General features: G+C 42.0%; 1 protein-coding gene across 1 annotated transcript in view; it reads left to right on the top strand.

Moving 5' to 3' along the window:
- The window catches only part of grid2ipa (glutamate receptor, ionotropic, delta 2 (Grid2) interacting protein, a), a 58,113-nt gene that overhangs the window by 23,950 nt on the left and 7,697 nt on the right, over positions 1-26,466 (top strand). The window contains exons 5-15 of the mRNA XM_041817072.1: positions 11,962-12,237; positions 15,693-15,778; positions 17,073-17,142; positions 17,281-17,577; positions 17,723-17,874; positions 20,826-20,932; positions 21,037-21,184; positions 22,356-22,687; positions 23,167-23,386; positions 25,322-25,560; positions 25,678-25,765. Coding sequence (XP_041673006.1) covers positions 11,962-12,237; positions 15,693-15,778; positions 17,073-17,142; positions 17,281-17,577; positions 17,723-17,874; positions 20,826-20,932; positions 21,037-21,184; positions 22,356-22,687; positions 23,167-23,386; positions 25,322-25,560; positions 25,678-25,765 — 2,015 coding nt within the window. The remainder of the gene's footprint in view (positions 1-11,961; positions 12,238-15,692; positions 15,779-17,072; positions 17,143-17,280; positions 17,578-17,722; positions 17,875-20,825; positions 20,933-21,036; positions 21,185-22,355; positions 22,688-23,166; positions 23,387-25,321; positions 25,561-25,677; positions 25,766-26,466) is intronic.

Genomic DNA, 26,466 nt, shown 5'->3' with positions numbered 1-26,466 from the left:
TTTTGATAAACTGTGTCACTTCTTGTCGTGTATGACAGCGCCGGTCTGGAAGGCATTCTAATGATCACATTCAGAGAAAACTGTCTCCACCATTCTTTGCTGCTGCAGTGGGTCCTTTGGTTCTTCTTTGCTGCTCTAAAAAACCATAGCCCTTGCATGCAGTGTTTTCCGGCAGCGAAGAGGGCTTGATTTCCAGTTTATTGTGCTAACTTTTAGCATGGCTAAACAAAACAAAATATAAAGCTAAACCAACAGTTTCGGATTGCTGCATAAACTTGTGTACTCACCAATACCAATACCTGCATTAAAAGCAGTATTGGACATATGTCTGATACTGATATCTGCATTGGAACAACCCTACTTTGTAATCCTTGCGTTGTGCACTGGGGCACAGTCAGGTTGGAATAGAAAAGGGCCTTCCCCAAACTGTTACCACAAAGTTGGAAGCATAGCATTGTCCAAAATGTCATAGTATGCTGAAGCATTAAGATTGGCCTTCACCGGAGATAAGGGGCCTAGACCAAACCCTGAAAAACAGCCCCATACCATTATCACTTCTCCAGAAAACTTCACAGTTGGCACAATGCAGTCAGTCAAATAAAGTTCTCACAGCATCCGCCAAGCCCAGACTCGCCAGTCTGATTGCCAGAGAAGGGTGATTCGTCACTCCACAGTCCAGTGTTGGTGTGCTTTACACCACTCTGTCAGACCTGGTGATGTCAGGCCTGCATGCTTGGCTGCTACTACTTACAGTACCTTTGCATTATTCATTTTGACTTTGATCTTCTGCAATTTAATTGTCAATGAAAAATACATTGCTAAACCCTACATAGTCCCACATTTGTGTTAGGCTATATAGTATAATGGCACTATTTCATGCAGTAAAAGGTGTAAGGATACATGAGTGATGCCCACACGAGAAGTGATGTTAAAAGATGGCACTTAATGCATACGTGCTTCATGAGAAGTTAGTCCGCAGCCAAGTATATCTGTCATGTGTTGTGTTCAGTCAAGTTAATAAAGTCAACTAAAGAGAGTCGCTGCCTCCTGATGATTCTACATAAAACTACAATTAGCAAGAATCTTTACTCTAATGAGGAAGACTTACACAAGATCTCTCCTCTCTGCTTTTAATACCAAAAAACGGCGAAAGCAAAGTTGTAAAAATAAAACTAGATCAACATCTTGCGGATAAATGCGTCCAGAAAACCCCTGTAGGTGGAGACATTTCTTCTAACATATATGCTGCCAGACTGGCACAAGCCTTTTTACCTCAGCTTTTGTGGTTAATTTTACCTCTGGCTGCTTGATAGATGCCTGCTTCACCCAGTTATCTTGGGTCTCACCCAGGCTCTGGGGGGTCTTAAAGGAATGTTTTGGGATTTTTTAAGTTGGGTTGTATGAGGCAATTGGCTATAGTAGTGGCATTAGCCTCCAGTGGTTTCTGCGAAAGTTGATCCTGTGCTTATTAAGAGCTCAGAGAGATCCACAGCATGATGGGTATAGATGGGAATGTTTTATCCACGTAGTTTAACGAGTTTTACGTAAAAATGGGCCAAGAAAATATGTTGGCTCGGCTGTACGCTGTGTCGAAAACGTACAAAGCACTTCATTTCTCCCCAAAAAACCTCTGTGTCAGGCACTAATTTACAATGCAACTGATCCTCTGATCAGCTGGTTCTGTGAGCTTCTACAGGAATGATAACACCACATCAAGCTAACACAAAGATAATATAAGCGATTTGGACTCGAGTGTTGATGATATGCTGTTTACTGTGGATTCGAGGGGATATTTGTGTGAACCGCAGTACACCGAACAAGAATTTATACAGATGGAGAGTCAGCCGGCTGAAAGAGAGAGCAGAGAAACTTTATTTGAAAGTTTGGAGCAGGAGAGATCCCAAGTATTGGTTTGCACTTTCCACACCTACACCACCAGGTAACTCAGGATCTCTCCTGCCCAAAACTTTCAAATGAAGTTTCTCTGCTCTCTCTCTCTCTCTCTCTCTTATTGTGCAGCAATTTTAAAGTAGTGTTATATTCTACATGTCTCTTAAGATGTCCTATTTTGAACCACTTCACAGTTTCCTCCATGGACTTGCCCCTAATGTGTCCGTTGTGAGCGTGCGTTCAAAGGGACGCTTGATTCTGCAGATAACACTGGTGAGAAGCACTGAAACTGAGATTGTGAGCACTACTGGGGTGTTAAACAGTCGCTGCGCAAACAGACATGACATGCAAATGAGTAGGATACTTGTTGCATTGCCCCCTGGGAAGTTTTCATACTGCTTTTCGGAGCTTTGTCTGTAAAAGCATGTTGTTGACTGGGTAAGGATGACTTTTGTCTTCCTTTTTCAGGTTATGCTGCCACCTGTAGGAGGTCTGAGTGCACTACAAAGCTAAGTTAACACACCAAGCACTAAGCCAACAAAACTCCAAAGTATGACGGATATCAGCCAGTCTCACTCTTAAATGGTCTTTTCTGCAGCTTAGAGCAGTGATCATGGCATTCCTGGTTGTCATGCTTCATGCAGAAGTGATGATCAAAGTTTTGCATGTTCACTGTTCACATTACTTTCATTACTTCTTGTGCTCACACCCCCCTATTGTGCTGACCTGCCTGTCGAAATCCACTGGGGCTCTCCTCTCCTTCCTCTCTCCCTCCTCTCTTACTCCTCTGTTCATCTCATTCTTTCCTTTCACTGAGGGAAGAGAAGATTTGTCACTCACTACCTCAAACAGCCGGCTGATGGATGACTCTGTGATGAGGACGATCCTTCAACTTTGACTGAGACAGCTGCTCCGTGGGTGACCTTGACCCTGGGAGATATAGCATGGGAACAAAGGACAGGTGCTGCTTTAAGTGTAAAGTTGTAGAAGAGCTGATGATGCTGCCTGAAGTTTTCCTGGAGGTGTGGAGGGACGTAAACCACCGCTACTCCTACAGTTTGTTCCCTCCCTCTTTCTCCTCTCTCTTTCTTCACCTGGCTGCTTTCTGAAGCTCCAGCAATCGCTTTAGAGATCCCGGGCATCTTCTTTTTCCTCTTCTTAGAGCGGGAGAGTTTGTTTGTTCAAACTAGATGGGGACTCACCGAGACAGAGGAGAGGCATTTGCATTGCTTAACTGAGCTCAGACACCTCGTCAAAGCCCCAAAGAGCCATGGGAAGGGATAGGAGCCTTTCCAGACACTTTCGGTAGGGGACTTTTCCTTTCATCAGCTCAGCAGGGTTGTTTGTGTTGTTTGTGCTGACTTGTGTCTGAAGCTGCTGAAATACTGCAGCTGCTGTCTGTGTTTGATATCCATGTTCGTAGTGATGTTTTTACTCTTCTACCAGCAGGAGAGAAGCAAAAATCTCTTCTAATTTCATCCAGCGAGAGGAGGTAACTGGTTGATTTTTACTTCTACTACTGCTGATTTTTCTTATGTTCTGACTTCTAAAGCTTTTATTTCACCCATTTGCTCTGCTTCCTGTTTGCATATTCATAACCGTCCCAGCTGTCAGACTAGCTGATCAGAAGTGGGTCTGATAATAATTGTTCTTGCCATGAGTTTCCCAGCTGATTGCAATTGTCATTCATCCCTCTGTGAGCAGCGTCCTTGATCCACCCCTCCTTTAGACCTAATTATAGACTCCTTTCGCCCTCATTGTAATTGAGGGCATCCTAAAGGCCTACATCCAACTTTATTGTGGGAAACAGGGCTGAATTATATTGGAAAAAAGTGTCTTTTTTGGAAAAAATACAGGAAATTGTTCAGAGAACATGCAGTGAATTCTGAAGGCCTCAATATAGGCAATCAGCAACTAAATCTTAAAATCCTGACTTCACTATTTTGGACTTTGGCCACTTTTTTTCTTGGGCCCACACAGTATGAGATGAAAATGTGATGCACAATTGCAATTCTTGGTTCTGTAACGTGTGTGATGAGGTACTAAAAAGCTGTATTTACTTGGATACAGGTTCTTGAGTACTGCAAAGGATTGCAAAAATATTCACCACCTTCAAGTCAGTATTTAGAGTCATTTCTGGCTCCAGTCACAACACTGAGTCTGTGTGGATAGGTCTCAAACAGGCTTACACACCTGGACACTGAAATTTTACACCATTCTTCTTTGCAAAACTGCTCACCCTCTGTCAGGTTGCACAGGGATCTTGCATGAACAGCCCTTTTCAAGTCCAGCCATTAATTCTGTACTGGATTTAGGTCTAGGCTTTGACTCAGCCACTCCAGAACATTCACCTTGTTGTCTTTCTGTGTAGCTTTCACTGTATGCTTTGGGTCATTGTCTTGCTGAAAAATAACTCTTCTCCGAAGTCATAGTCCTCTTGCAGACTGAATAAGATTATCCTCCAGGATTTTTCTATATTTTGCACATTCATTTTACCCTCTATTGGCTGCTGAGAAGCATCCCCACAGCATGATGCTGCCACCACCGTGCTTCACAGTGGGGATGGTGCGTTTGATGTCTTGTCTGAAGATCAAAAGCTCCATTTTGGTCTCATGAGACCAAAGAACTTTCTTCCTTTTGACCATGGAGTCTCCCACAGGCCATTTTGTGAACTGTAGTCCAGATTTAAGGAGTGTTCATTATCAGGGACTTTTTCTTTGCCACTCACCCAGCCAACAGTTGTTATCTGCAGAGTCTCTAAGCTTGAGTAACTCATACAACACCAAATCAAAAGTGCCAAACAATTCCTTTAAGATTTATTTAACACAAACTGATACAGTCAAAGCCCAGGCCTCAATCCAGTAGAGAACTTGTAGCTTGACTTAATAAGGGCTGATCACACCAGAGTCCATCTTCAACCTGACAGAGCTTGAGCAGTTTTCAAAGAAGAATGGAGTAAAGTTGTAGTGTCCAGATGTGCCAGCCTGATTGAGACCTATCCACACAGACTCAGTGCTGTGATTGCAGCCAAAGGTGACTTTACTAAATACTGACTTGAGGGGGTGAATATTTATGTAACATACAACACCCCGTATTCCTACAAAGACTGTGCATTGTATTTCCATGCATATGTCAGTGGTGGCATTTGCATAGTAAACTTGTTATTAATAAAGGCTTCATACAGACAAACTTTAAATCTCAGAACAAGCTCTTAAACATGACACAATGGTGTTAAAAGTTAGTGGAAAGTCATGGCTGTAGGTTAGGTAAGCAACTGTCAGAGAAGACGTTTGGCAGATTTTGCATTTTACCCCCAATTTCTCTTCAATCAGCTCACTGTTCCCCCTCCTCCCCCAACCCTCCCTCTGTATCCTGACTGAGAGCTTCCATTTGTAAGACTCACCTCATTCAGATATGCAGCCCAAAGTTGATTTGGCTCTCATGTCTTTGAAGTATTTTGAATTAATGAAACATTGACTTTGGTTTAGAAAGCCCATTGGTTCAACATTGTGCCATCAGTGAGAGCCATCATTCTGGTTTCACATGGTGGCAGGGCTAACAGCAGGACAATGAGGGGTTCAAGCAAAAAATACCACATATAAAGCATGTTTAAGCCTCAAAGACTCATAAAAACAAGTTGAGGGAAGGGCTGCTCTTTCTGTGTGAACAAAGAGCTGAGAACAACAAACCCAGAGAGTCTTTATGCCACTCTTTGTAGGAGGCCGGTTCTCAGTGATATATTTACTTAGAATAAATTTGATATCTGCTACATTTAAGTTTGAATTGCATCATATAACGCATTTAATATTATGAAACAAATGCACCCAGGTCCTGCATATAAATATAACTAAATGCCCCCATTCTGTGTAGTGTTCCCTCTTTACCATTTGTTGGAGCAAACACGGTGATGTATGAGAGTGGTGTGGTAAAGTTCTGTGGCCTACATAGCCTGTGTGCACAGACGAAACTGCTTCATTCCCAATAGTTACGTGACCCTGGCCTAGAAAGAGCTCCAGTTCTCCACTTTCTCTCTTGTTTTAAGTTCGTCATATGCCACTGCTATTGTCAAAGCATCTCTCTTTATACTTTCTGGGCTTTACTCCACAACAACTTATTGCTTCTGGCAGCTTGTCTGCCTGTCAGAGCATCTTTAACCGACTTGTTTCTCTCTCTTCTTCTGTCACTCGCTCTATCTCCCCATCAGCAAAGTTTACTGCACTCAGATGGATTTCTTTCTTCAGCATACTGTTGTCATGTTAAGTCTCAAACTATTGTCGTCATCGCTCTTCTTTCTAAACAAAAAACAACTCGAGATCTCTGTTCAGAGCAGCTTGGCTTCAAACATGAACACATTGCAGCCCTCGGGGAAAGTGATGACTTTTTGGTGCATAAATACATCCTGCATTTAATCACTGTCACCTACTTTTGCTCTTCTCCTTCACCTTCACTTAAACAGATCTCTCCATATAAGCAGATAAAATGACATCTTTAGAAGTCCTTATCCTTCAAATATTGACAGAAGTTGGAGACCTAACATGCACTTTCTAATTTTTTTTAATGAACAGATGCTCATCTGCCTATTCTCAACAAACTCATACATACTTTTGCATGTATTTATACCCAATTGACTTTTTCCTCCTTATTGTTTGTTCTGCTCAAGCTCTGTCAGGTTGCACAGGGATCAGCCCTTTTCAAGTCCAGCCACAAATTCTCTCTTGGATTGAGGTCTGGGCTTTGATTCAGCCACTCCAGAACATTCACATTGTTGTCTTTATACCACTTCAGTGTAGCTTTCTCTGTTTTCTTCAATCATTGTCTTGCTGTAAAATAAATCTTCCCAAGCTGTAGGTCTCTTGCAGACTAAGTCAGATTGTCCTCCAGGGTTTTCCTATATTTTGACACATTCATTTTACCCCCCACCTTTGCAAACCTTCCAGGGCTAGCTGCTGAGAAGCATCCTAACAGCATGATGCTCCCACCACCGTGCTTCACACTGGGGAATGGTGTGTTACATCTTTTATGATGGCCAAAAAGCTCCATTTTGGTCTCATCAGAGCAAAGAACTTTCTTCCACTTGACCATGGAGTCTCCAGCATGCCCTTTGGTGAACTCTAGTCCAGATTTAATAAGTTTTCTTCAATTGTGGATTCCTCTTGTCCACTCTCCCATAAAGCTTTGACTGGTGAAGAACCCTGCCAACAGTTGTTGTCTGCAGAGTCTCTCCCATCTCAGCTGCTGAAGCTTGTAACTCCTTCAGACTAGTCATAGGTGTCTTGGTGGCCTCTCTCACTAGTCTCCTTCTTGCACGGTCAGTCAAGTGTGTTGAGGACAGTCTGATCTAGGCAGATTTACACATGTGCCATATTCAATGAACTCCAGGGGATGTTGAGTGCCTTGGAATTTCTTTTTGTGTCCACTTTTCAGTAATCTTTTCTCTGAGTTGCTTGGAGTGTTCTTTTGTCTTCATGGTGTAATGGTAGCGATGAATACTGGTTAACTAGACATTTTACTTGACATATTATTGTTAAATTGACATAACTTTGAAGACATCTGTTTTCACTCTGACATTGAATAGTTATTTTTGTAATTGTTTTGTCAGAAAGCCAAATTATACTAACCATGATTGTTTTTTAAATAAATAAAAGAGTAATATATGAAGTAAACACAAGATACTTGTGCCTTACTTAAAGAAGAAGCAGTCAGAACAGCAATCCCTAAATATAGTTAAGCCCTTACTGTTTCCCTCACAAGTCAACTGTTCAGACAGATGGGGAGCAAAATGACAATAAGACAGGATGACACACATCCATACACAATCTGTTGTACAAAAAGGCAATACATAAAGTCTTATGGTCTTAAATTGACTTAATTAAAACATTTTAATTTTATATTCAATATTGCTGCTTTAATCAAGTGGAAAAAACACAAGTATGCCCACTGTAATTCAGCATGGAGCATTAGACAGACATACTGTTTCTGTAGACTGAGTTTTGTTTGTTACAATCACAAAATTAATATTTTTCATAAATCAGATTCAAGTGTGTCCTGCTACAATGGAACAAACATACTGACCCACAAAATGCAAAGCTGAAAATCTGCTTTTAACAATCTGTTTAAAGCTGAATGTAAGGCCTTTGTTGAAGTCTGGTGCTAAAATAGCAAAGCAGCAGAATAACAAAACCAACTTCTGGAAACAACCAAATCCAGGCCTGTACTAAAAAAAAATATCTTCATTACTGATGGCTTTAGTTAGTTTTGATAAAACAAAGTGTATCTCTGTTGACACTACACAGATTATCTTAAAGTTTGCTGGCTCAGTGTAGTATGGCTTTTAAATTTAGTGCATTTAGAGAGTATTCAGAGCCCCTTCACTATTTTTAATTTTTTATGTTGTAGCCTGATGCTTCCATCAAAAAATGCTTTTGTTCCATTAATCTACTCTCAGTATTGCCTTGCAAAGCAGATGGATACGCCCATTTCCTTGTTTCTCACCAGTGAATCCATCTTGCAAAGTTCCAATCTGAACCGTTTGGGCCCGGTTAGAAAGTGACAGGACCAATCAGCAACGAGGGGCAGTATTTTCAGGCGCGGCGGAGTCCTGACATAAGGAAGCAGCGACAAGAGACTGGTGCAATTATGGCAGAAGAACTCTATCAGAACTTGACGACATTTCTTCGTTAAAAGAAGAACAAAGAACAGTTTTCTTTTCAAAAACGACAAAAGCCGTGTACTGGCATGTCTACAGTCGTCATGTTTCGCGTTATTCCTCGGTAGCTGCGCATGCGCAGCTCGGTCACAGCTACATCACCTGTTTTGTTGCTCTGATAGGCCCTTAAAGATGTGACAGACAGCACGTTCATTCAATCACACTCAGAGTTTTTTCAAAGCCTCTGCCCTTTCCCAAACACTTAGTATTGAAGGTTTCCCAGATGACACTGGTGTGTCAGGTTACTTTCAGTACCCCATAATGACAAATTGAAATTTAGCTCAGGTTCCTCCCATTTCTCTTTATTGTTGCTGGGATGTTTCTACACCTTGATTGGAGTCCAGCTGTGGTAAATTAAACTGATGGGACATGATTTGAAGGCCTCACAGCTGATAATGAATATCAGAGCAAAAACCAAGCCATGAGACAGTATGGTGCAAAGCAAAGATCTGTGAAGGCTGCAAAAAATTCTGCTGCACTGAGGAGAGACTTCCATCTTGTCACTCTGCCATAAAGCCCAGATCAGTGGGTGGCTCCAGTGATGGTTGTCCTTCTGGAACTTTGTCTTATCTGCACACAGGATCTCTGGAGCTCAGTCAGAGTAACCATCAGCTTCATGGTAGTCTCTCCTACTAAGGTCTTTCTCCCCTGATTGCTCAGATTGGCCGGGTGACCAGCTCTTAGAAGAGTCCTGGTTGTGCCAGACTTCATGTGAGAATTCTTGAGGTCACTGTGCTCTTGGGAACCTTCAGTACAGAAGAAAATTTTTGAAGCATCTACAAAATTTCAAGTGGTTTTGCAAAGTGTCTAAATGTTTCAGTGTAATGTTTACTTTTTTTTTTTTTGCAATTTTTCAAAATTCTTTTTTCACTTTGTCTTGATGTGGTACTGAGTGTAGATCATGGAGAATAATTTTTTTTTCAACTGTATCATCAGGCTGCAACATGACAAAATTGGAAGTAGTTAGGGAGGTCTGAATGCACTGTATATTTGGGGTAATGCATCGCAAAGCAACACACACATGTAATCCGAACGCACTGTTTTTTTTTTTTATTTATTTTCGGGCTTTTTAGTGCCTCTATTAAACAGAGGAGGACAGTGGATAGAGTCAGAAATGGGACGAGAGTGGGGAGAGACATGCGGCAAAGGGCCACAGGCCGGAACCAAACCCGGGCCGCCCACATACATGGGTCACGCCTTAGACCACTAGGCCATCTGCGCGCCCCCAGAACAACCTTTTGTTGCCTTAGCCATCTCATCAGATTTAAAAGGTGGAATGATGATCATCAACTGGAGGCCTGGGGGCCACATCAGGCCCCCCACAGGTTTTTATAAATTCAGAAAAAGTGCTGAGGAAAGAAAATATTGCTGTATTTAGGGTATCTTTTCTTTCTTTCCTTTTTTAATCCTTACAAATATACAAGTAACTCCAAATATAAATGAGATTGAAACATTTTTTAAAGATTGGCTTCATGTTTGATCAGCTTTACAAAAATCCAACTATTATTAACCATAATTAGAACATAAGATGCAACTTACTCATAAGTCCATTCTTGATTAAAGCAGCAGATTTTCTGTGTAAATTTCACAGTTCGGGTGGTTGAGAGTTTATTTTTCACTGCCTGAGAATTAAAACAAAATATCTTTTTCCTTCATGTGTTTTTCACCAATGAGGACACAGCATATTCATATCAAACTACATGGCAGCCCCAGAAATATGTGGCTTAAATGTCTCAACCGCCCCCTTGTGGCTGGCTGCAGTATAGCGGTTCAACTGTGTGACAAAAACGTTTCTTTTATTTAGTTCATTGAGTGGGCCAGCCCTCACAGTGTCTCATAGACATAAGCTGGCCCTTGTACAAATGTAGCTGATGACCCCTGCTCTATGGGGACTGAAGAATAAGTGGGTTTACTTGGTATATACTGCATTACACCACTGGATGGATGCATCTCTTAGCGTCCTTTAACTCTTGACAATAAAACATTAGTATTGAGGCAGCCCAGCTCATGCATCCTTCATAATTCAAACTCCTGTTTTTGGTGAACTATCCAAGCATTGCTTCTTAACAGTGTTCCCAAATGTACCTGCAGAGGGACCGTGACACCTTTGAAAAACAAAAGCACACATCTAAGCCATCTCCTCCACCGCAGTGTTTGAGTAAGGAGCAGTGCTGTGGATGTGGATGCACACAGGAGCTGGGGCTCTCTCTCAGAAAAACAAAAGCACTCTTTTCTCCTCTGCTCAGTGGAAACACCCAGGAGATTTACGATGCAGACAGAGATTGAGAGAGGCTTGTGTTGAGAATGGAGGCAGCTATGTTTTGTTGGTGGAAGATATGCAGAGGAGGAAGGGGACAAATCAGGAGGTGTGTGCACGACTGTGAGATAAAGGTTTGCTTTAAAGCAGGAGGGATGTCCTATATACTTAAGAGAAAAACACCATGAAGCACTTAAAAATGCAATTACTGGCAATGTGTCTTCATTACTGGGTCATTTTTGTTGGTATGTTATGTAATCGCCTTCTTTTTGCAGATAATTGGCCCAATCTAAGCTGTATACAGCAGACAGAAGGTCTACAAGGGAGCTTAATTGGAGAAGACATCTTAAGCTATCAAAAATAGAAGTCAGGTTTGAGTGCAAAAGGCAGCTTTCTTTATAACTTTGTGCTGTGGTTGATCTTGCAGGAGAAAGCGCTGCATAAAAAAGCAGTTACCATCTAAAAACAAGACTTCTTTTAAACATTTGATGCAGGATTTGAAGAAGCTGACACATGTTCTCCCTCCAATCTCCATTTAAGTGACAGAATATTTATAAAAAATACAAAACAGGCTGAGGAATGTGGGCTCATAACACCACAAACCCACAACTTAGAGGAGGTTATCTTCCTTTAAGAAGAAAAGGCATTGGTAGTTGATTATGGGAGGGGAAAATAGCACTAGTAGGGGGAGTGGAGCACTTTCTCCCAGAGGTGGTTCCCTCTTCTTTTTTCATATTTAGCTGTGAGCTGTCACTGATGCTGAGCACTTGTACCTGCAGCTGTGAATATGACAGGACTACACATACAAAGCTCCTCTCTAATGCAGGATCTGTCCCTGCTACCTGCCTCAGCCGTCCCATGAGACGGCATGGACTGAGCTACTTCTGAGCCAATTAACCAGGAGCTGGAACAAAACACAGAACCAGAATCCCTCTGTTTTTCTTGGATACTTGGACTATGCAAGCTTTGAGAGATTAGGATAAGGAATTTTGGAATTTGTCTGGATTTTGCTGCTCATGTGATTCAGTTGTTGTTTCAGTTAAGCCTTGGTGCTCTTTCCCCTGACTAGACTGGACCTGGATGTCTGATTTCTCACAATGTTTGCCAGGATCTTCATTCCCAAGAAGCACCGGGAGCGTTTTGACGAGGTGGTTTCCCAGAGTCTGATGAGCAGGATCAAAGGGCGGAGCTTCAGCGACCCCAGCCGTAGCCAGTTCCGCCGCAGCAGGAGCGAGGACCATCCCGAGCGCCTCCTCGTCTCCACTCGTGCTAGCTCAGTGCCACGCACCCACGCAGAGGAAGGCGGGGCCCTCCCAGCACGCGGCATGCGGAAGACCACCTCGCTCATAGCTGGGCACTCCAGCGGCAACTCCACCAACTGCAGGTAGGTTAAATGTTGATTTGATGATAAAAGTTTAAAAAGTTCTGGGTCAGCTAAAAGACTGGATACAGGAAGTTGTAATTAAGTTTGAGTACAGTTACTCAAGTGACATTTAAATTAACCCTCAGGTAGTGTTGAAGAAATTGTTGCATACACAAATAAGAATAAATATATTCTAATTTTTTGTTTAACTTACTTTTATACTTTTGTTGCATTTATTTTCTTTATCAAGATTGGACCTGATCATATATATATATATATATATATAGATATATATATATATCTATATATATATATATATACTAAATATTGAACTCTTTCAATGCCAATTTAATTGCAAAAACCTTATATCATAAGGTCACAATAGAAAATAAACAACATATCAGATGTTGAAACTGAGACTTTTTACCGTTTCATTAAAAATATTAGCTCATTTTGAATTTGATGGCAGCAACACATCTCAAAAAAGTTGGGACAGGGCCGTGTTCACCATTGTGTGGTATCCTCTTTCCTTTAACAACAGTCTAAATGTCTGGAAAGTGAGGGGACCAGCTGTTGGAGTTTTGGGAGAGGAATGTTGTCCCATTTTTGTCTGATGTAGGATTCTAACTGCTGAACTGTCTGTGGTCTCCTTGCAGATTTTTCTTTTTATGATGCAGCAAATGTTTTCTGTTGGACTGTGGGCAGTTCAGCAACCGGACTCTTCAATTGTGAAGCCATGCTGTTGTGATGGATGTGGTTTTGTATTGTCTCTCTGAAGTATGCAAAGCTTTCCCTGTGACAGACATCTGGATGGGAGCCCTCTTTCTACTTTTCAGCATTAATAGTTCATTTTCAGATGTGTAAGCTGCCCCATCGGCCCATACCATCAGAGATGCAGGCTTTTGAACCATGACTGATAACAAGCTGCCCTCTCCTCTCTAGTCTGCAGGACACGGTATCCGTGAATTCCAAAAAAACGCTCAAGTTTTGATTTGATCTGACCACAGAACAGTTTTCCATTTTGCCTTACTCAATTTTAGATGAGCTTTTGCCCCGAGAAGATGGCGCAGTTTCTAGGTCGTGTTCACGTATGGCTTCTTCTTTTGCACTGTATTGACAGACAACAAATGCTGGAAGTGTTCCTGAGCACATGCATTGATTTCCAGGAGAGAATCATGCCTGTTTTTAATGCAGTGTTGCCTGAGGGCCTGAAGATCCTAAGCATCCAATGCTGAGCTTCGACCATGTCCCTTGCTCGCAGAGATTTCTCCAGATTCTCTGAATCTTTTGATTATATCGTGGACTGTAGATGGTAGATATTCAAAGTTGAATATTTTGTATAATTGGTCTACAATTTTTAGGTGCAATTTTTCAAAGAATGGTCTCTCCAACTTTTCTTCTAAGAGACTCTCCCTCTCTAAAATGCTTCTTTTATACCCAGTCATGGTACTGACCTGTTATCAGTTAACTCAACTAGTTGCAAAAGGCTCCTACAGCCGTTTTTCATTCGCACCACTTACTTTTCCAGCCTTTTACAGCACAGTCTCAACTTTTTTGAGATGTGTTGCTGCCATCAAATTGAAAATGAGCTACTAATTTTCACAAAATGTGTCTCAGTTTCAACATCCCACGTGTTGTTTATGTGAATAAAATAAGGGTTTATGAGATTTGAAAATTGATGCATTGTTTTATTTACATTTTACACTGTGTCCCAACTTTTTTGGAATTAGGGTTGTACATGTCTCTGCAGGTGCATACTCATTAATTGAGTAATATCTGTTTTTCTGCTACAACTGGTACATTTTTATCTTTTCCATGTCATTTTAGCCCAAAGTAATCCACTAATTGATTGTTTCAATATTTTCTTAGGGATTTACCTCACTATAAGTAGCCTCTGTCATTGTCAAGTCATTTTAGGGCTTTCTGAGGGGCTTGGACGTTGCTGTTGAGGTCAGGGGTCCTTCACTGGGACTTTTTGGAGGATCAAAATCTCTTTCAATGCTACTTTAGCCTGCTTATAACTTTAAAAATAGGTTTCTCAAAAACCAACAGTAATTTCAGATGTATACCTACTATCTGAGGCACACCTACTAAATAAAAAATACAGTTAAACTGCAGACAGTGAGAGCTTGTATCACAGGGTTTTATGCTCTCATCCTGTTATTTAGCTCCTGACTGTTTCCCATCAGGTGCACTCTTCATGTCAGTTTTGGGTTGTAAAAAAACCCGTTACCTAAAAACATCTCCCTCCTGATGTCTGATCAGTTTATGAGAGCTGCTGTGACAGGCCGTCTCGTGTACACGGGGAATCTACGTGGTTAAAGAGGAGTACAAGCTAAGAGAAGAAAAGACCCTTCAGCAGGAAAACCACTGGGAACATAAACCTATTTAGACTGTCATGCCTGCTCTTTTGCTCCCCTTTGCGCTGTCATGCTGTCATCCGTCATGTCTTTATCAAATGATGACAGTTTTACTCTGCCTGGATACGAGAAATCCCGATCACATTTAACAGAATTAACAGACACATGAGGAACACACTGACGCTGTGATTATAAACATCCTGTCACTGGCTCCTTAAATAGTTGTAATAATTTGCCCCTGGAGGCTGCCTGTCTCCTCTACGGCTCTGCCTTATGAGGATGTTTTAAGGCTCTCTTGGGATTCACTGTCCGTGTTTAAGCAAGCTTGTTAATGCAGGATGTGAATTTATAGCAGTGTGCTGAATATAGGAAGGAGCAGGTAGTCTGCAGTTATTCTTTTTCAGGATGAGCAGGAGAATCTATCAAATATAGCATTGTTTACTTCCTGGCAATGTTTGGAGCAGATTTCAACAACCACAGCGTGCACCAAGCCAAAGATAACTAAAGTTGTAAGAACCAGTGGCTCTCAACTATTGAGTTAGGACCCAAAAAGTGGGTCATGGAGCTTTTTCTGTGGGCCGAAAATTATTTCGAGAAAAAAGCTCTAATTGGGCATAAATCCTTTTTTTTTCTTTTTTTCTGCAATATATGGGTAAATTTTGATGTTTAACAAGATTTCAACTAGCATATCTCTTTTATCTTTGGATAAACAAGCTGGTTTCCACACAATCGCAAGGTAACTGCTCAAGATCCCCAATTCTAAAAAAAGTTGGGACATGGAGTTGGTTGTGGGTCAAGACCAGTTGAGAACTGCTGGGTTATACTGCCAAGGCCAGCACACAGCTGACTGTCTGTCTACCTTTATTTACATCAACTCTACATGTTTGCACAGCCACAAAACACAAAATCCAACATCTTCTATGCAGATTTACTTATAAGTTAAAACAGATTTATAAAGTCTGTAAAATCCATTAGTAAATAATAAGCCCTTTTTATAACTTAAATTTGACAATAACACATGGCTTTATAAAGAAATGGAGAGTATTTCATAATACATCCATGCCTTAACAAACCAGTGTTTGATCATGAGTTAATCAAAGCTCTTTGTCTTTTCAGGACGGTCCGAGTATGTAAGGGCAACATGAGCTTTGGTTTCACTCTCAGGGGCCACGCTCCAGTCTGGATCGACTCCATCATCCCTGGTAAGTTAGAAATGTTTGTGCACATAAAATATTTGGATTATTTTTCTGACTTAACCTTTCAAAGAGGAAAAGTCATGACCCCAATGAATAAGGAGCAGAGAGGCGGTCAGTGATAGGGGTTAAAGTAAGGGTCCAGAAACAGTGTAAGTTTATGTGATGTTACATAAGCACACGCTTGTTGTGTGTAAATGATTAAACTGTTGTCATATGTGAGTAGTCTGACATTGCATAACACTGTCAGAACAAAAAAACGTTTTTAAAATCTCTGCAGAGCGTCATGTGTCATTATATTTCGGACTCCTTTGCCCCATTTAGACAATGCAATAAGAGGGTTTCATGTCTGATATGGGCATTCGGATACTGAGTGGTAAACCTTGATGCTTTGTGTGGGCGCAACTCTATATGTGCAGGAAATGGTTTGATATTCAGTAGTTAAGAGTGCATGCAGGTGGTCTGGGGTGTCTTTACTGGTTTGATTGTGTAGATGCAACGACTAGTGGCACACATTAAAGACAAAACTGTCATCTGATGTGATCTGCTGCTGCAAAGTGAAGAGTGCAAGTCTTTTGGCTCTTAAATGGCTCTTCATTTGGTGTTATTTTGCCTTTTTTTACATCTTTAAAGCAACAACAAAAATTAAAAATGGGAAACCATCTCTCAAACAGGAGCTGGTACTGATCTTTGACAGAGGAAGCAAGCTTTAAGAAGTTGTCTGCAAAAAAGATGTCAGGACTCCTTCATAAACTGTCATCTTAAACCAAGATATAATTTCAGTATCACCTGTAGCCTGCAAGGTTAAATCACTTTGTCCTTTAAAACCATGTTAATTACAAAATGAGGGAGAAAAGCTGTTAAAGATGCAGCTCAAGCATCTTAGCTTGTGGCTAATCTATTTTGCACATTCTTCTTGGCAGGAGTTTCACTGCACACAGCATGTAGGGATACTAAGCCAGAATAGAAGCATGCAACGGCAGCCTATGTGATGGAGGTGGAGTGGCCTCTCCCAGGCTTGTAATAAAGAAAGTGCCAGGTCAGGACCAGACTGAGTCCAGGATTAATTTGGCTCAAGCTAGCAACAGCCATCAGCTCAACCAACATGCAGAGGATGGTACAGAAGTCAGACTCAATGAGCAATAATGTACGGAAAACAAAACTGTTGGGTCGCGATGGCTTGTACCTTGTAAAAAGTGGGTCACCAGGAAAAAAGTTTGTGATACCTTGGTCTAAACAAGCCCTTTGAATGCAAACTGGTCATATCATGTAAATTCTTTCCCCCTGTCTCTGTTTTCTGAAGGAAGCCCAGCAGACAAAGCTGGTCTGAAACCAGGAGACCGAATCCTGTTTCTCAACGGCCTGGACATGAGGTTAAACTCTTACTTTTATCAACCAACGAAATACATTGATTTTATAGGTATTTATACCTGAAGTCAGCATAGCAAGTTAATGTAAATATCAGAGGTAGATGCATGTTTGTGCTTACATTTCCATGTTTCTCCCTCCAGGACCTCGTCCCATGAGAAGGTAGTGTCCATGCTGCAGGGCAGTGGTGCCATGCCCACTCTGGTTGTGGAGGATGGTCCACCTTCTTTCACCATGTCAGAGCAGGACCTCGCAGGTGGCGGCGTTCCAACAGAGCGTGCCCGCTCCCCTGTGCTCAGCTCCCTGCAGTGGGTGGCAGAGATCCTGCCCCCTAGTATCCGGGTTCAAGGCCGCACCTTCGGACAACAGCTGGAGCACCTGCTGACCATCCAGGAGCGGTACACCATCTGCAAGGCATTGGAGAACTTCTTCCAGCACAGGTGAGGGAGGGATCGGGGAAATCTGGGCCAATCTGATACACAGTATTCAATTTTTAAATGCTTTAGACTTGAGGATCAGTAAGTTTGCTTTAGTGTAAAATTGGTTGACTGCTAGGTGATCTCTGCTGCCTCACCTTTGTGACAGGAACGTGGACACTCTGATCGTGGATGTGTTCCCAGTCCTCGACACTCCGGCCAAACAGGTGATCTGGCAGTTTGTCTACCAACTTCTAACATACGAGGAGCAGGAACACTGCCAGAGCAAGATCTCACGCTTCCTTGGTTTCAAAGCTCCAGGTGTGTGCACTCCTTTATCCTTTCTTTTATTTTGGTGCATGTGCCTTCTGAGATTGTGCACGTGCGTGGACACAAAGTGGTTTTTTGTTTTAGATGAAAGCTGTCATGGGGATCTAAATTAAAGACACTACTAGTCCAGATCAGTTTAGGTGTAGCAGCCCTTCATAGAGCAACTCTGCATCGCCGATGTGTGTGTGTGTTCCAGTACCACCACCACCACCTCCTCCTCCCCCTCCTCCAGAGCCTGAGGTGGCCCCCGAGCCCCATCGACGTAGCAGCTCCATGAGGGTGACAGGGACCACGTACAGGAGCAGTGTGAGGGGACGTAGCTCTGATGACCTGGTCATTGGAACACACTTGGGCATGGGTACAGACCTTCATTATAGTCATCATCATCAGTAGAAGCAGAGGATAAGACCACCATGACACCTTTGATCATTGTCACCATCACTGTTTCTGAAGCATCCACATTTTTTCTAAAGTCCATCTGGTTAAAGAACACTTCATGTTTTTTAACTCATTATTTTCTTCATACACCAAATGACGGTTAAACTTTTTTCTTGCAGCAGAAGTCATTGTGTTGGTTGTTAAGCCGATACCAAACAGACCCCGTTTATCAACAGTTTTCACGTTGTGGCCCCTTTCCTCCAAAACGCTCTCACTGGGAAACTCAAATGCTTTTTTTGTTTGTATGTTTGTTTTAGGTTTCTGATCATTTCAGCATAGAGAACCTGACTTATTGATATAATTTCAATACTGTCTGACTAATCAGAAGGGAAATTAGCCCTATTTCCACATGAAACAGCATATTTAATATCGTTTTCTAACCATAGAGACAAGAATGTAGCAAATAACAGCAGTTACATTAGCATGCAAGTTTTGGCTTAATGCTAGCATTTTAAAGCGTTAATGTCTAGACTAGGAAATGCCCATAGTTCTGGCTTACTGTAATTGTGGCTGAGATTTTAGGCTTGAGTTTTAGCAATTTGGTAGTTACAATTCAGTAAAGGGTTTGGCCCACCGAGAAAAAGCAACATAAAGTGTCATATTAATATTTAATTATTAGAACTGATAGTAGTAGGACTTAATTAGATATACATACCTGTGATCATTCATACATCTTGTGGTGTATCAAACATAAGACAAAAAAGAGGGGTAAAAAAAAGCAAATTAAAAAGCAACACAGAAATGGAAAGTCTAATTTCTCCTCATTTGAAAATATGATATAAATATAATGTAAAAATATACACAAACTAAAATATGTGCATTCCAGAGCAGTTTAACAGATCTGTTACTCATAAACTGTCACAGGACACCGTCACATAGCTGTTACCAAATAGCCACCAAATCTAAACTCACATATGTCAGTTATGGAGTCAAGACTAGCTTTTGCAGACACAGGATGGATCATTGTAAAGGAGCCTGAGCAGAGCACTTAGACACACACTTGTAGCAGGTATCCCCTACTTCTTTTCAGTAGGTTGAAATAAGAATTAGTTGAGAAAAGGTCATTGCACACTGAGTACATTATTTTTTCTGATTTTTTTTTTTTTTTTTGGTCCATAATAAAAAACAAAAACACTTCACGCATTCAGAGCTTACATACAGAGTCCATTGCATTTTATTAGCACAAACCAAAAAAAATGGTAGAATTTTTCAAAAATGTTTGTACTGTGAGGAAAAAAAGAGTGAAAATTTTTCGGAGGCTCTTTCACTCCTTGGCACACTATTGCATCTGAAAAGTGAGGTTTCAGTGTAAGGGAGAGTGAGATGGGAAGCCCCAGATGCTGTTCTGAATCATCAATTTAAAAGACTTGGATAGATGTAAATAAAAACCAAAAAAAAAAAAAAAAAAAAAAGCAACTTGTTCCACCAAAAAGCTGGACATAAGTTTCTGCATCAGTGTATGAAAAGCATCCTTAAATGTGCCAAAATTTCTGACAAAAAACAGAATCAGTGTGCAATGGAATTTACTGTTAGTTAAACTAAAACTGGACTTTTGATAGGTGTAAACATTCAATTCTGACTAAAACCTAGCTTAAAACTGATGTTGAACTAACACACCTAGACAGTTGGAGATTGTTTTACCCTTTCATGTATAAATCTCAGATGAATCAGACTGGACAAGGTGTTCTGTGAAAGCTTGACAATTTCAGTGCCGGGGTGTAACCCAGAATTAAACAGCAGATATGCTAAGAAGTCAAATTTTTATTCAAGACAGTGGCATAATAATCATGTGGGATTGCGTGCATCTTTGTACCAAAACAGCAGTATAGATAGATGCCCATGTTTCCTCATTTGGCATACAGCTATTGTACCGCTTGCAATTATTAGAAGGACAACAGGAAGAAAGCCACATAGTAAGTAACTGAAAGGGGATATATCACCATCTAGTGCTATGGAGGTGCTTCTACACTTGTATAGGGCAGCCCGAGTAGACAGCAACTTTACTTGCCTGCAAACCCACTGACTTACAGTATTCTTAGTTTAGAAGCGGTTAAATGCTAATGTAAGCTGCTAACTCATCAGCACCCAAACATGTCGTATTAGCTTGAATATAGGCCTATTTCCTTCCATGTTTTTACCAGGCAATACTTCATTTTTATACCTGATTAATGAAGAAGAAGTAGAATTATTTAAACCTTTAGGATTACTTATATTTCTACGTTTGCAGCCTAGCAAAGTAGACTTCATTGCAGCCGTGCTTGAGTTTGCCTCTTTGATTGTATTTTAGAGGAAGAAAGCCCATTCATGAACGTGGTGCATTACTGGCCCAAAGATATCCCAAACTTTGCCATCTTTAATTGATTTTGTCTATAATAAACCCCCCAAAAAGACCCTACAAACCTGACCTAATCTGGAGATATATAGCTCAGAACTTTTCCCCTTTTTAGTCCATCATAACAGACTTTTGTCATATACAAGTCATGCTAACAGGTGTATCATCACAGGCCTTCGTTCAGAGCCAGTGCTGGAGGTAGGGATGAGGTTGGCTCCAGGAGAGAGACAGTCAGGCGATGGTACCTCTCTTCCAGAAACTCCCAACAACCTCACCAATGTACGTACCAAGGCAGAAGAGAAGTAAATCTGTAAATGTCAGGTTCATTATTATAAGGACAGGAGGTCTCACTCTGGTTTCTTTCTGCATTTCCACTATACAAGCTGTCAGCTGTGTACGCTGAACTGGAAAACATGTATTCAGCCAAGAGGTCCAAGTCTCTGAAGAGCCGTCCTCCTCCTGCCCCAGAGAGTTTGCTGGATCTGGAGCCCCCCTCTCGCACATCCTCCCCTACAATACACGCTAACACAGGTAGCTGCTAGTTTACATTTACTAAAGGCAACTAGAATTATAATTATTATATATACAGTGTTTGAGATGACTTCACAGGTTATCAGTTGTGTATGTGTCGAATAATATGAGTGAGCTAGAATGTTTTAAAGTAATGTAGTGCAAAACTGATAAATCCCAAGGTAGCAGACCTATTTCTGCTTCCACTCAACATCCTTGAATTTGGCATTAACAGGATTTTCTTTCTTTATTTCATGCTATACTGAAATATACAGGATAGAAGAGTCTTAAAATAATCCACTGTTTTAAATCTTCTCAGCCTTTGAGACTCATTTTTCTTGAATACAGTGATCCATTTGGTGTGTAATGACATCAAAATATAAGGTGTTATTTTGAATTTTAACAAGCTGTCGTCTTACAAGAAGGAACTGTTTACCCTCATTACTGCTTAGGCTGTTTGCATGTTTGATTAAAAGTAGTCTAATGTAGGCCAGAAGAGTTTAGCTTCATAAGGAGGAAATGGTGATGGTGGAAGTGGAACTGGAGAGTACTCTGGTTAAGAAAACATGTTTTCAGTAATTATTAGTGTGATCATGGAGACTTCTTAATGGTGTAGTACAGTATTTTTAAAGTGACCTCATACTACCCCACTTTAGATAGACAGAACTACTCCTTTAATCAACTTACCAGAGACTGTCAATGATATCCTTGACATAAAAAGTATTCACCCCCTTGGATGTTTTACCCTTCTATTGGTTTTATAAATCAATCATGGTCAAAGTATGGCTTTTTTGACCAAAAAACAAAAAACTTTTCAATGTCATGGCAGCTGCTGAAAAGCATCCCCACAGCATGATGCTGCCACAACTGTGCTTCACAGTTGGGATGGTGTGTTTGTGGTTATGTGCAGTTTTTGATGTCTTGTCTGATGGCCAAAAAGCTCCATTTTGGCCTCATCAGACCAAAAAAACTTTCTTCTGTAGAAAACCGTTTCCATTTTGACATTAAAGAGGGTTTGTCTTTCTCAAAAATGCTAAATTATATTGACCATGATTGATTTATAAAATTAAAAAGGGTAAACCAACTAAGGGGATTAATACTTTTTTTTGCGCTGTATGATGCTTCAGGGACAAGCATGTATATACCATAGATAACAATATGCAACTGCATAATTTTGTCATTCCTATCTCAGGAAGCCGCAAAGGCCCCCCTCTTCCCACATCCTGGCCAGAGCCCCTTCCAAGCCCCCCTGCAGCCCAGTTTTATTCATCAGGCCTAACAAGCCAGACCAGTGGAGATTCCAATCCTTACATCAGCCTGGATAGTCCCCCTCCATCGCCTCCAGAGCCCCCTGACTACCCGTCCAGTCCCCCCGCTCATCGAAGCAGCAAGCGGCGCTACACCTTCTCCAAACCGCCACGCTCAGAGGACACAGATCGTTTTCTGGATGCGCTGAGTGAGCAGCTGGGGCAGAGGGTGGCAATCGTTGACGACTTCCTGACCCCAGAGAATGACTATGAGGAGGTAGAGTCACTGCAGCACTAAACACTGAATGCTTATCTTGGTTGCAGAACAGCTAGCTTTACTGCCAGATTTCCTTAAGGGTCCTTAATAGTAGGTAGATAAGGTATAATTGTCACTTAATAATTGTAACTGAAAGGAAAGCAACATGTGATGGTAATATAGCATAATAGGGACCTTTGAGTAAATCAGATCTAGTATTGCCCCTGATGGTATGCCTTCGGCCACAAAGTTGATGGCCTATGTGGATACTTACTGCCACATGGCACTGCTCACTTAGTGGCACACCACAAGCCACTTTTCCATCTCGGCACTGCTGTCAGATAGCTTGGTTAAAGGATTTTGCCAAAACTTCTGTTGGCATATAGAGAAAATGGGCAAATAAAAGTAAAACAAAAGTAAAAGTAAAACATTTTTTTTTACAAGAGTTAAAATGATGGTTTAACTAAAATTTTTGGTGTTAATGCCAGGAGGTTGTACAGATGACCTTCCCAGATGAGGAGGATGATGATAATGAAGAGGACTTAGGGATGGACGAAGAGGAAAATGGAGGCTTTGTTGCCCCTGAGCTCAGCAGTCCTAGTGATGTCCAAAGCAGCAGTGGGGAAGAAAATGCATCCTCACTTACCTACTCTTCCTCCTCTGACCATATCCCTCCACCTCCAATGACTCCTCCACCGCCCCCACCTGTGCAATTCAACGATCCGCCGCCTCCACCTCCACCACCTGCACAGTCTCAGCACCAACAGCAACAACAACAGCAGCAGCAAAACCTAAACTACACCCCTGAGCATTCCCCTAGAGCCTATGTGCCAATACGCCGGAAATCTGGCCCCCCTCCTCCGCCTCCTCCTCGCAGTAATCCACCACCTAAACGCCACTCTTTGCATAAACCGTTGCCCACAAGGGAAGATCTTCAAGTCCATGCCACCATACAAGAGCTGAAAGCCTTCCAAGAGCAACAGGCCTACCAGGAAAGACAAGCCTATGAGGAGCAACAAGCATTTAAGGAGAGGGAGAGGCAGGCCTATGAGGAACAGAAAGCCTATGAAGAACAACAGCTTCTCCAAGAGCAGCAGGCTTTCCAGGAACAGCAGGCATATCAGGAGAAAATTTTCAAAGAGAGACAAGCATATGAAGAGCAGAAGGCATATGAGGAGCAAAAAGCTTTTGAAGAGCAACAAATGTACCAGGAGCAGCAAGCATTTCAAGAAAGACAAGCATACGAACAGCGCCAAGCCTACCAAGAACAAAAGGTGTTCGAACAGCGCCAAGCCTACAAAGAGCAAAAAGCTCTTGAGGAACTTCAAGCCTACCAGGAGCAGAAAGCCTACGAAGAGCGCAAAGCTTACGAGGAGCGTCAGGCCTACGAGGAGCAACAGGTCTATCAAGATCAGCAGATGCAACAGATCTACCAGAGCCACCATTCGATGCCTACCCAGCCAACGCAGCAGAAAGCACACTCGCCTCTGCCGCTCCAGCAACTTCACCAGTCCTTACCGCCACTCCCATCCCCAGACTCCAACCATCACCATCCCAGCCATCCTCTGTTGATGATGCGCCAACAAGCCCACCAGAGTCATCACCACCGACGCCAGTCTCGTTCAGCCCCGTCCCCACATCAGCCATCACCCCAACCAACATCTCACCCCAGCCAACAAGTCCAATATGCTGAAGGAATCTACCAAAGCCATCAGGGTATGAGATCCCAGCCCCACCATTCTTCTGCAGAGATGCTCCATCAGATGCACCAACCCCCTGTTCATCATTCTTCTGCTGAGATGCTCCACCAGTTGCAACAAACCCAAGGCCACCACTCATCTGCCGAGATACTCCAGCAGATGCAGCATGGACATTCCCACTACTCCTCATCAGAAATGCTCAACCAAATGCACAAAACTAAAGCCCATTATTCCTCAACAGAACTTCTGCAGCAAATGCAACAAATGCAACAGATGCAGCAAATGCAGTCTCACCACTCCTCGACTGAACTACTCCATCAAGCTCACCAAATGCATCGAGGACAACCGCACCATTCCTCCACTGAGCTGCTTCATCAAATGCACAAACCTCAAGCCCACTATGCTTCAACAGAGCTGCTCCATCAAACCCATCAGATACACCAACCCAAGCCCCATCACTCTTCCACAGAGCTTCTGCACCAAGCCCCACAAGATCCAGCCTCCCTTCCTGTTCAGCTAAACCGAGACAGCCACACCCATCAGAGTCGGAGAAGTCTTAAGGGTCAGCATCAAGCCCAGCAAGGAAGACACCAGGAGCAGCAGATCCACCAAACTCATCACCCCCAGCCGACAAAGCCCTCTCCCCAAAGGCCCCACTCCATCCAGCAGACCCACCACCACTCCAGCACCCCTCAGATCCACCATATCCACCATATGACCCCACAGCCTCCTCCGCAGGACTACCAACATCAAATTCACGTCATCCACCCTCCCCAGCAGCCCCACAGACCTCAGCCCCTTCTCTCCACCTTTCAGCCGCTCCAGCCACACCAGCCTACCCTCTCCACTTTCCAGCCTTTACCCCAGCACCACCAATCCCAACATCAAGTCCAGTCCTCCACCCAAACCACCCGTCCGCAGTCCCAGCCATCACATCACCTGCTTCAGTCGGCACACCAGCCACCAAGTCAGTCCCACCACAAGCAATCCCATAACCAACCGCAGTCCCTCCCCCACTCTCTGTCTGACCCAACGGAGCACCTGGAGCCACCACCACCTCCACCTCTACCCCCACCCTGCTCCCCTCCACCCTTGCCGAGGCCATCGCTATCCAGGATGGACTCCAACCACATGAGTGTGAAGAGGTTACGCTGGGAGCAAGTGGAAAACTCAGAGGGGACTATCTGGGGACAGGTGAGCTTTGATGTCTCTGACAATGTTTTATATGTCATAAACAAGAATTTCAAACTGAAAATAATTCCATACTCATGAATTTTTATTCATATTGTATCAATTTTATTTCTTTGGTAGCTGGGAGCAAATTCTGACTATGAGAAACTGCATGATATGGTGAAGTACCTGGATCTGGAGCTGCACTTTGGAACACAGAAGAGCTCTAGTGAGTACCAGCCATCCAGACTATCTGTAGTGCCTCATATGGAAGTTTAACTGTAGACCTTGACATAAAGGTTCTCAGTAAGCCTCATTCATATGTAATTTAAATGACAAATGATAGGGATAATTACTTTTAATGATGTTAATACTATTAATGATGCTCCTTATGGTTCTAATCCTTATAGATACTGCTGATGATACTTTTCTGTTATTACAGATAAGTTGTTTAATCTGCACTACATACACTGCTTCTTACCCAAACTGGGATATCTATTTTTTATTGCTATGAAAACAACGTAATGTAACCCCTACACACTGGCTGAGCCAGATGTGTTAAATATAAATGTTAATCAGGCAATTGTATGAATTATTTTCATGCAATTTTAAATGCAAAAAAAAAAAGAAAATAACATAAATCTATCTATTATTTGGGCAAAATGATGCAGTTCAACCTAAAAAAAATCCTTCAGTGCTTATATCCATTTTTATTAATCTAACTGTACTAAAAGTTTCATTATAATTCTTAAATCATGTCACACTGTGCTGAAGTTTAATCATTTTTACTTCTCCCTCCTAAAAGTGTCTGGTGTTTTTTTTTTAGTTAAATTGCAAAGGTAGGGAAGGAGTTTGGAGTAAAAGTTTACAGTTGTAATTATGAATTTTCAGGTACTGAACACAAGAAGTAGCACAAATTTACAGATGTTG

This window comes from Cheilinus undulatus, linkage group 21 (genome assembly GCF_018320785.1).
Source record: "Cheilinus undulatus linkage group 21, ASM1832078v1, whole genome shotgun sequence".
Classification (NCBI taxonomy): domain Eukaryota; kingdom Metazoa; phylum Chordata; class Actinopteri; order Labriformes; family Labridae; genus Cheilinus; species Cheilinus undulatus.
This window is presented reverse-complemented; position numbering and strand designations above follow the sequence as displayed.